Here is an 11,350-nt window from a genome sequence, read left to right on the forward strand (position 1 = left end):
CCCAGGTCGCAGTGCGGCGGATCCCTCCTGCCCAGGACCCCGCCGCGACTCTGCGCTAATTTCACTTTCAATATGCGCGCGCAGGCGGCGGGGCGGCCCCGGGATCCGGCCGGGCACTCCGAGAGTTAATCCGAAAGCGCCGCCAGCCCCGCGGGCAGGAAGGACCGCACGTGTCACCGAGAAACTGATGTAGAGAGAGACAGAGAGAGAAAGCAAGAGCCCTAAGTCCTGGGAAAGTCCTGCCGCGCCTCGAGGAGTTATAAAAATGTGGCCTTCTGGGTCCCCAGCCCATAGCCAACTCACCTGCCAGGACCACCTGCCAGCGTCCAGCTCCTGCTCAGGGTCCGCCCGGCATGTGTCCATCAGCGCGCAGTGAGTAGCCGCCAGGGGCGGCGGTGGGGAGGCTGGAGACAGCAGGACCCAGATGGCTGCCCCGCCCGGAGACTGGAGCGTCGCGAAAGGGATAGAAGTGGGAAAGGACGAATGGGCACCTGCCTGCCCCGGGCTCACAGAGCACAGCGTCTCTTTTCATTTTGAAGCAGCTCATTAGCTATCATTCTGTTCACTTTAGAGACGAGAAACCAAGGCCCAGCAGGGGGGTGTCTTGCCTAGGAGACTTCTTACAGCTACAGCTATAAGCAGATCTCAAGTCAGCTGCAAAGGAGGCTTTGACCCCCGCTGTTCCAAAAGACTGGGATCCTGAGCCAGTCGTTTCTGCTCCTGGGCTTGGTTTCCCTATTCAAAATATGGAGGCTTTCTCTGAGGGAGTGCTGAGCTCTGGGGCATCCAGAGAGCAGATTCTTAGCCCTGATATTAAGGGGAGCTGCCCTTCAATAACTGGATCCATCTCTCAGGTGGGAAGGAAGTGTTGGTAAAGGGCGGAGGGGGTCAGCACCAAGGAGAAAGGATAGGCAAAGATGACCAGGGCAGATCAGCAGCTCAGCTGCCCCCAATTCACTTGCAGGCCTCCTTCTCCTGGCCTCCCTTGTCCTCCTGGAGCATCTTGGTTCTGCCAGGAACCTCCCCAGGAGCACCCCAGTCCCAGCAGTGTCCCAGGAGTGCCACAACCTCTCCCAAACCCTGCTGAGCACTGTGGACAGTGCCCTACAGAACGTAAGTGCCAGTGTCCCCTTGAGCTCTGCTGAAGGGACCTGCTGAGACAATGCAGCAACTGGGGAACTGCAGGATAGCTGTCAGGAGGGGAGAGGGACTTCACAAATGACTTGTCAGTTTAAGGGACTTAGAGAAAGCAGAGTAGTGGTAAATGATGGAGGTTAGTTTGGCTCTGCCAGTAGCAGGGCAATGTGTGCAGTGTCCCAGCAGCAAGCCAGCATAGGGGCATTTGCGCCAGGAATAAGACCTTGCAGATGAGGTCAATCCACGGAGCAGTTGGGTGGGTCTCTGTGGGGCCACATGATGAACTAGATTGCCATGTCCAGTGTGGTGATGTGCATCGTGTGGGAGTCACATACCTCAAGGAGGATGGTGATCATTTGTGTCCAGCTTTTGTTTCATAGGGAAGCATTGTCTGAGTTTGTTTATAGCTTTCATTTTGGGGATTTTTGTATTTTAATGCAAAAAAAAATTCTTTTTCTTTTTAAAGCTGCTTCAATGAGCTCTTGCTGCAAAGCCATAGCAGAAGCTACTCAGGGCTGAGGTTTAGCTCAGTTATAGAAGTGAGTTAGAACCCCTGCAGTGTCAAAAAAAAATCCTTTTGCAATCCTGCTCACTAGAAGAAATTTCTAGCTTGTTGCCTTATGAATAACTTAGAAAAAGCTCAATGCCACAGGGCCTTGAAGAAGTCCTTCATCTTCTTCCATAATGCACTGCAGATTGCTTCTTGGACTTCAGTTGTAATTAAAAGGGGGTACCCCAAGTGAAGCCTGCAGAGGTACAGCTTCTTTTCTGAAGAAACTTTCAATACAGACAGGATGTGAGAGCTGAGATTAGAATGGATGCTTTGTGTGAGGAAGCAAATACTTCCACTCCCAGCCACAGCGCTGAAGTCGTGGCATCACAAAATTTATTTGGAAGCTTTTGTGCCTTGCCTTGTCAGATTTGCCAGAATAAACCAACCCGCATTGCAGAACATGGAGTTGGCAATTGCATGGTATTCACAGCCTGTTGCGAATTTGTAGAGTCGGGCCAATGTTGTTTTCATTTTATTTTGACTTTTGAGTTTGATGCCATTGAAAAATTGGACTTCTCCTAGGAGAATCTGAACTTCCAGCTTCCCTTGGAAAGGTCTAAAGGACACAACTCCAGGCCCCTGCCCAATCTCTTTACAATCTACTCAAGTGGCTGTGGCCCAGGGCTGCTGGGTACCTCCAGGAGCAGTGCACACACTTTCCGTGCTGCTGTCCTGAATCACCACTAACATGGCTTTAAACAAGAAAAATGTGTCATCTTCTAGCTCCAGAGGTCAGAAGCCCAGTGTGGGCTGATGGGACTAAAATCAGTGTGTCTTCAGAGCTTACATCCCTTTCTGGAAGCTCCAGGGGAGAATGTGATGTCTCTCACCTTCCACAGTTTCTAGAAACTGCTGAGTTCCTGGGCTGGGCTCCCTTCCACCTTCCAAACCAGAACTGAGGGGTGTAGTTCAGTGACAGAGCATGTGCCTGATGTGGGGTGTGGGCCCTGAGTTCAAATCCCAGCTCTATGAAAAAAGAAAAAATCTGGCAGGCCTTTGCATTCTTCCTCATGTTGTCACTCGTGGTCGACACTTCTGCTCTCTGCCTCCTGGAGGACCCTGTGCTTACCCTGGGCCAGGATTCTCTCCCTGCTATTACAGCCTTACTTCCTCTGCCATGTCATGCAGCATATTTCCAGATTCCAGGGTGGGGAGGTATATATCAGATGATGAGCAGTGAGGCGTCAGTCTACCTGCTGCAGATAGGGACATCCCTACTTGCACCCAAATGTGTTCTGCCCTCTCTGGCCTTGATCCTGGCTCTTGAGGTTCCCTCTGTGGTGCTTTAGAGCTCTCCTCTCTGCCCAGAGCCTCCATGCCCTCCCCAGTGCTTCTCACCTGCTGACACATCTTCTGGTGATCTGGGCACATGCCTGTCTTTGCAGCTGAACTCAGAATCCACAGGGACATGCCATCCTTCTCTTTGCCTTGTCCTTGGTCCATAGGCTCATTGGTGGAAAGTGATGTCAACCTTTAATCAGAAAGTCATTGCCTTCTCAGGACACATTGCCTGATTCCATCCAACAGGGTCTTCCAACAGGGCCTGTGGGATGCCATCTGTGCAGACTACATGTGTGTGGATCACAAGTGAAATTTTGGCTAGTCTTTAGGGCTTGCATGTGTGTTGCAGCCACCAAGATGGGGCCTTAACAGCACCCCTGTAGGAGCTGAAGATACTCATAGAATACAGGCACTTTGGCAAGAGAAAACAGTTTTGCCCAGAAGCAAAACTGGTGTGGATGCTGATTAGCACAGCCTGTTGGAATGACTTGTAGTGTTTACATAATGAAAAAAGATGTGACCCAGGGAGACAGGTCTCAAGCCAAGGACATGGAGGGGAGGGGGATGCTGACTGCCTGTCTCTTTCATTGGATGAAGAACAGGCATCTCCTGTAGGTCAGAGAGGTGCAGGTCAAGGGCAGCCAGCCACAGCTTTGATGGTACCCGGGCTGCTAGCCCCACAGGAGCTGGGGCCTTCTCGGTGACCCCAGCTGAACTTCTCATGTTCTTCCTAGGCCATAGAAATCCTAGAGTATTATCCCTGCAGTGCTGAAGAGGTCAATCATGAAGATATCACCAAGAACAGAACCAACACAGTGAAGGCCTGCTTGCCCCAGGAACTAGCCCAGGTACAGCGACTTCCCTCCCAGAGCACCAGTGCAGCTCACCCCACTGCTTCCAAAGCTTGCATGCTTCTGGTTCCCATCAGAAAAAAACTGATAAAAGCAGATATGTTTTTTACAACCACATGAATACGCCTAACACCCCTGAACTATATGCTTAAAATAGTTAAGGTGGTAGATTTTGTTATGCATTGTTGCCATAATAGAAGGTTTGAGGTGAAACACCAGATATATTTCTGTTGAGAGTTAACACCTTCAATATGGGCTTTTTTCCCTCTAGAATGAAAACTGCCTGGCTTCCAGAGAGACCTCTTTTATAATTGTAAGTAAAAAAATTCAAGGTTTCCCCCACTTGGTGAATTCATATGCTGATGTTTGGTTCTTCTTCCGCTAGAAGAGGAGCAGCCTGACCTCGGGGAGGACCTCCTGGAATACGGTAAGACCCACCACTCTTCTCAGATGCATGGGGTGCGGAGATAGCTTGGCTCATCTCAATGGTTTTTTTTTTTTCCCATTTTGTGCCATCACTCAGACGCTGTGCTTTAGTAGTATCTATGAGGACTTGAAGATGTACCAGCTGGAGCTCAAGGCCATCAGTGAAAAGCTGTTGATGGATCCTAAGGGGCAGATCTATGAAGATAAAGCCCTGCTGGCTGCTGTGGATTACCTGATGCAGGTAAGGCCCCCGTCTCGTCAGTGAAGTACCTTTAATGCCGAGCCCTGCCAGCCAGGGCCCTTGTTACAGAGAATTAGGAGAGGCCTTCAGCCCCTTTTGAAGTCCCCTTCAGAGCAGTATCCCCAGGGAGACAGCCTTCAGGACACCCTCTACAGGGAGGGCCAACATGAGCAGTCACTTATGAAAAGAAACCTCCCGTGTCCACCACAAGGTAATGCCAAGCTGTTTGCAGGTGTTTTCATGCATCATCACCACAACAGCCATTTGAGGTCTGTACAAAGGAAGAAGCTGAAGCTTAAGAGACACACAGCCTGAGCTAGAGGCAGAGCCAGGATCCCTCAAAGGGCTCTGCTGCACTCCACTTCTCCCTACCCTCAGAGGGTCCAGAAAGGGCAGGCGAGGGAAAGCACACATACTTGCAAACATGGCCCGGGAAGCAAGCAGAGCTGGTGCCTGGCTATGTCCCAGACAGAACAAAAATATGAACAAAATGGTAGACATGTACAGTGCACTCAGCAGGACTTGCATCAGTTTCTGGATCACTGTAGCCCATGATGCTAATACAAAATATAGAGACATGCACATTAGAGAGAGGGAGAGTGCTTTTCTCATCGGGGCACAGGCTGCAGGCATGGAGGCAGAAACCATCCTCTGAAAAGCAGTCATTTGCTGCATAGTGTATTTCATTTGTGTGTGTGTGTGTGTGCACCCACAATGAATTTTTTTGAAAGGCAGTGATTTTTTGCAACAGAAGAGTGTTACCACCAGAGAGTTGCAGTTGATATTTCATTTTCAGGACCTAGTCAGATGATTTGGGCTTAACCAAACAATCCCTGAGTCCTGAAGCTCGCTCCTCTGTCAAATGCAATGGCTGTACATACCTTTCCTTTCTTTTAGAACTTTTTTGAGGAGCAAGTGGGAGTACTGACCCTCATGCAGTAAGATCTTATATAGTGTTAGCAAATCTAAGGCTAAAATAGGGAAATGCATTGCCAGGTTTCTGTGTCTTACATGACGTCATTTCCACAGGAAGCAGATCAATTACTGATAAAATCCGGATCAGTAGCCATCCATACCTCCCTGTTGGAAAAAGGAAGGAGCTTCATCATGTAAGCTCTAAAAGTTAGATACAGCAACAGGTGCCATGTTAACAGAATCATGCATAGAACAACTCCTGTTGAGCAGCATAGGGAACTCTCCTGAGCTCACTGAAGGTGCATAGCCTGAGCATGTGTGTGTCTTCTCTCAGGTCTGCCTGGCCCTCTGGTCTGATTGGGCTTGGAGAGTGAGGGGGCACCGTGCCGCAGGCCCTGCTTTAGCCATTTTTACAGATGAATGTTTTCCTTTTGGAATTCTATCTGTCATACTCAGTATTTATCCTTCTAGGCCGTGAATGTCAACAATGAGACTGTGCCTCAGACACCTTCCCCTGAAGCACCTTCCCCTAATTTGTATAGAACGAAAACCAAGCTCTGCATACTTCTTCATGCTCTGCGAATCCGGGCGGTGACCATCAACAGGGTGATGAGCTATCTGAATTCTTCTTAGGAAGCTGAGGGGCCTCCCAGCCTAGTGTCTTTTGCATAAAAGTCTGAACCAAAGAAATTTTAATGATGTGTGGGTCAAGCCAGGGAGGGGACCTGGCTGTACCTAAGCCCCTGCGAGAATCTTCTCTGTGCTCCCTTTGCTTACCCCTGCTGCTAAACAGGTTGCTAAGGAGGGACAGAGTCCTTCCTGAAGGCGTTTTCTTTCCCTTTCCTAGAAGAGCAAGAATTAATAAGCTATCTCTGTACTGAGGTGTTTACAGAAACACTCAAGCATCATTTATTTAAAGATATTTATTGATATAATTTATGTTCATGAAACCATGTGAACTAATTTATATTTATTTATGTTCTATTTATTAAAGTATTTCTTATCAAGTGAATTTCAAATAAATATTCCAGTAATAAAGTGGTGGAGTGAAAGTAATTTCAGTGTTTCTGGAGTATTTGGTTTGCTTTAAGGATTTGGATACATAGTGCAAAAGAACTGAGGATTCTGGCGAAGTTGGAACAAATGTCCCTGCTTAGACGAACATGAGCCTCATCCAGCCATCCCAGGTTCCTGGAGCTCATTTATCAGGAAACCTGTCAGACTAGACTGCTTTGGTGCTGAATGGTTGGAGCCAGTTATCTTTTAAAAAAAACTTGCTTTGTTGTTCATCATCTGACTTTAAAAGTAAAACACACAAAATGTTCTCCCTGTCACCCACAGTCCCCTGACACTGCCTTAGTTAGATACGCCATCCCATCTTATCTTCAACTGGGAAAATACCACCAAGAGGGCTTCTAGTTAAATCACTCTACTTTTTTTTTTTTTGACACCCCGCCCCTACCCCCAGGGCTCTCAGGGGAGATCTTTTTGAATTAGAATTAGAAATACACCTCATCTGCCTAAGAGCCTGTAGAGCTTTTCCTGGAAGCACAGTGATTGTTGCCTTTTTTGGCCTTCTTCATGAGGGAAATATTGAATTCCATCCTTTTGATTCTTCAAACAATGTTGAAAAGATTCTCCCAACAGAATGCCATGGTGTGTTAGTGCTGGGATAATCCTACTTCACAGGAAAAGGCCACAGACCTGAAATATTTAATGAGTGCTATCAGGTCCGCCTCCCCACCAATCTGCCAGACCCAGCCTCAACCCTTTGAACTGGGGCAGGTGTGAGTGAGACTCCAGGGCCTCCCTGAGGCAAACTTGCTGGCTGTTCAGGTTCTCACTGAAGATTGGTCCAATGGAAGTCACAGGAATCCAGGCCTCCCATGCCGTCCTTCCTCCATGCAGGGTCCTTTCCTTCCCGGAGTGGGCTCAGTTCTGCAGCCTTGACCTGGGTGGAACCTCATGCTGTGGAGCTGCTGCTGAGTCCTGCTGGTTGTCTTGGCCGCAAACAGGGAGGGCGAGTGGATGGATGTGCGGAGGAACATGGTGTGACTTTGGTTCTGGAGAACTCTACCAGATGAGCTTCAAAAGCAGGACCCACCTCATCACCTGGGAGTTTCCACTTCTCCTTCAGGGCTGGAGCTTCAGCCTACCAAGCTGCTTAAGGGCCCTGTCAGGTGCTCTTGTAGGAAGTGAGGATTGTGCTGGGGCCTACCTTGTAGGATCTGAGTGGGGTTAGGTGGGACAGCCTGAGCCCGGAACACAGTTGGTGCCCAGTGAATATCAGCAAGTCTTGAATATTGCTGTTAGTCTTGGGCTTGGCAAGTGGCCAGATCTGTTCAAGCTCTTTGCTGCAGTCTGTCACCAGTGAGATTCTGAGGAGCCACTTCACAGTATTGCTGAGCTGAGACAGGCAGAGGGCGCTAGTGTGCAGCTGTGCTCCAGGTCAGTGTGCTAACTCTTGGGCTGTTCGCCTGAAGAGCTGCCTTCTGCCTGTCCCTCCAGGGCACTGAGCATGGAAAGCCTGTTCAGCCCAGAGGCTGCCTGGTGTGGGGGGAACAGAGTGAAAAGGCAGAGACTCTGCCTCCAAGAACAGAAGGAGCAATGTGACTTAGTAGGGCTGAGTACCCCAAACCAACCCTCGCTGTAGCCCACTGCAGAGTCATCTGGCCCAAGAGCTACTGCTTTGCAAAGGAAATAACCCATGGAGGTGTTCCTCATACCCAGGGGACTCCATCAAAGTAACCAGCAGGCAGCTGCCTGCTGAGGGCCCAGGGTTGGGGGGTGGTCTGGCCAGACCAGTGGGTGTTGAAAACTCGAGCTACGAGGGGCCTGGACACCCCAGGAGGACAGAAAACACAGGACAGTAGGAGGAACAGTGTTCTTGCGGCCAGCAGGACAGCCTTCAGGAGTCATTGGCTGTGTGACTCAGTCCTTTCAGCCATCCTTTCCAGCATGGGCAAGCCCTTATTTCCAGTTGACATAACTGTGTGGATCATATTTAAAATAAGAAGAAGCTGCAGTCACACTTTCCCAAACATGTACCTGAAATATATTACAAAAAAAATACACACCTGCCATTCCAGATACTGGGGAGGCCCTGGAGGGAGGATCACTTGAGCCTAGGACTGGAGGCCAGCATGGGCAGCATAGAACCAGTCTCAATTTTTTTTGTTGTTGTTGTTATATAAATTGAATGTGTATCAACTTTTTTTTTTGGTTGAAATGCATTTTGTGAAAATGAGCATGAAAGCTTCTGTGTATTTATGTATCTTTAAATTTTTTATTAAAAATAGAAGTGTTGGAGCCACCATTTGACCCAGCTATTCCCCTTCTTGGTCTATTCCCTAAAGACCTAAAAAGAGCATGCTACAGGGACACTGCTACTTCGATGTTCATAGCAGCACAATTCACAATAGCAAGACTGTGGAACCAACCCAGATGCCCTTCAATAGACGAATGGATTAAAAAAATGTGGCATTTATACACAATGGAGTATTATTCTGCATTAAAAAATGACAAAATCATAGAATTTTCAAGGAAATGGATGGCACTAGAGCAGATTATGCTAAGTGAAGCTAGCCAATCCCTAAAAAACAAATGCCAAATGTCTTCTTTGATATAAGGAGAGTAACTAAGAACAGAGTAGGGACGAAGAGCATGAGAAGAAGATTAACATTAAACAGAGATGAGAGGTGGGAGGGAAAGGGAGAGAAAAGGGAAATTGTATGGAAATGGAAGGAGACCCTCAGGGTTATACAAAAGAACATACAAGAGGAAATGAGGGGAAAGGGAAAAATAATACAAGGGGGAGAAATGAAGGTCAGTAGAGGGGGTAGAGAGAGAAGATGGGTGGGGAGGGGAGGGGAGGGGGGATAGTAGAGGATAGGAAAGGTAGCAGAACATGACAGTCACTAGTATGGCAATATGTAAATCAATGGATGTGTAACTGATGTGATTCTGCAATCTGTATATGGGCTAAAAATGGGAGTTCATAACCCACTTGAAGCAAAGTGTGAAAGATGATATATCAAGAACTATGTAATGTTTTGAACAACCAACAAGAAAAAAAAAAGAAAAAAAAAATAAAAATAGAAGTGTGAGGTAGAGGCTGAGGTTTAGCTCCTGGGTAGAGCATGCTGGAGGTCCTGGGTTTCATTCTCAGTACCACAAAGAACAAGAATATCAGAATGAATTATGACTTCAAGGTAATATCAGAACATATGTTCGTGGAACTGTTTAGGAAAGAGAAGGAGCTCACGGTTACCATGTGCTTAGTGACTTCCAGGTGTGTTTTATGTTGTCAACAGGGAACCTGAGGCAGAGGGAGAGCACGCAGCCTGTTCCCAGACCACCATGCACCCAGTACACCCTGTGCATCTTGTTCGGGTCACAGCAAGTCAGGGACACCAGCACCACAGACATCAGATGCCATCACCAGGATTCAGGTCCTCTCCTCTGCCTCACTTCACCATGAGACACTCAAAGACAGGAAGCTTCGTGCTACACTGGCACTCAAAGCAGGTGATGAAGGAAATCTTCATGGCTCCTTTGTGTTTCTTGTTTTTTCAAAGTGTAGACATGAAAGTCTTTAGGCTTTTAAAAGAAAAATTATGTTCAATGACAAAAAGAAAAGGCTAAAAGTTTAAAAAATACATATGATCTAATTTTTTTCCCTCTAGCTTCCACATAGGAGAGCAAACACGTGATAGTTTCTAAGTCTGGCTTACTCTGCTTAACATGATGTTCTCCAGTTCTATCCACATTGCTGCAAACAGCATCAGTTCCTTTTTCTTTATAGCTGAATAAAACTCCACTGTGTATATAGAATGCATGTGCTTGATCCATTCACCTCATGAAAGCAGAAGGGAAAACACTGGGCTGGAGGGAGGGGGAAAGCAGGACCAAGGAGGGTAAGGGGAGATCATGGGAGCGAATCTGATCAGATCATGTATGTGCAGGCACAAACACGCTACAAAGAAGCCACTCTATAATTAACATGTATCAATAAAAATCTATATGTATTACTGAGTATGACAGAGAGGAAATATTTTCTAAATTGTCAATAATAAAAAATATTTCAAGCCATCATGAAAAAATGCATATGTTTTCTTGGTTCAAAATAATTATACATGTTTGTAACTGGGGAAAGATCCAAAATGCATAAGCCTCTTAACTTAGTTAAAAGCAATGAAATGTCTATGGTTTGGGGTTACTGGTTACTATCCTTGAAAATCAGTGAGCTGGATGGGGACCGGAGATCCATGGAGGAGCAGTTCTGTTCCTTAGCACGCAGGAAGTCTCAGATTCAGTCCTCAACACAGCACCCCTGTTCACTACAGAGTGGCTTCCTCCCCATGGCACTGCAGAGGTCACTACCAGACAGCAATTTTCTGAGACATGCACAATCATCTCGTATTTACTGCCCACGATGTCTGTGAAAGGCCCAGGTCTAGCAGGAACCTGAGCAACCCCACTTTCGAGTGCTTTCCCAGTGTGGGTTGCAAGTGAGATTTCCCTGGGGTGGAGGGATCTCTGCTCTTCCCTGTGTGGAAGGGCCAGATAGGTGTCCCAGGCCTGTGGGACACTTGGGGGAAGCAGTGGCCCTGTTCATATTCACTTAGCCTCAGTCCAAGCACAGAGAACTGAGCTCAAAGCCAGCCATTGCACACAGAGCTAAGGGGCAATGGTCATGGAGGAGCATCCTTTAAAAAGTGACTTGGCACTGGGGGAGCACTTGTCCTGCATGTGCAAGGCCTGGGCTCAATCTCCAGTACTGCAAAACTCAAAACCAAAACCACAGTGACTTGTAAGTAGCAGTATAAAGAAGGCATGTGACCACTATAAGGGGCATATTTCTTTTCCTTCCCTTTGTCTATATTTTGAAGATTCTTTGAATAAGTTAAACAAACACATGCAAACAGTAACTACCATAAGCATCAT

General features: G+C 47.4%; 1 protein-coding gene across 1 annotated transcript; it reads left to right on the forward strand.

The window, feature by feature from the left end:
• Window positions 1–353: 353 nt before the first annotated feature.
• Il12a (interleukin 12A) lies at window positions 354–6,076 on the forward strand. The gene is made up of 7 exons (XM_046431923.2): window positions 354–372; window positions 965–1,113; window positions 3,706–3,819; window positions 4,094–4,135; window positions 4,208–4,249; window positions 4,346–4,489; window positions 5,876–6,076. Exons 1-7 carry the CDS (start codon window positions 354–356, stop codon window positions 6,035–6,037), a joined length of 672 nt encoding a protein of 223 aa, XP_046287879.1. The 3' UTR covers window positions 6,038–6,076.
• The last annotated feature ends 5,274 nt before the right edge of the window (window positions 6,077–11,350 follow it).

This window comes from Marmota monax, unplaced genomic scaffold, assembly GCF_021218885.2.
Source record: "Marmota monax isolate L192 unplaced genomic scaffold, Marmota_monax_Labrador192_F-V1.1 WCK01_AAM20220418_F8-fsc00022, whole genome shotgun sequence".
Classification (NCBI taxonomy): domain Eukaryota; kingdom Metazoa; phylum Chordata; class Mammalia; order Rodentia; family Sciuridae; genus Marmota; species Marmota monax.

Excerpts from the sequence above, each read along its gene's own strand:
- Il12a (XM_046431923.2), top strand. Across the intron at positions 3,820-4,093 it reads TGCCCCAGGAACTAGCCCAG|AATGAAAACTGCCTGGCTTC; the intron begins GTACAGCGACTT and ends TTTTCCCTCTAG. Across the intron at positions 4,136-4,207 it reads GAGAGACCTCTTTTATAATT|AAGAGGAGCAGCCTGACCTC; the intron begins GTAAGTAAAAAA and ends TTCTTCCGCTAG.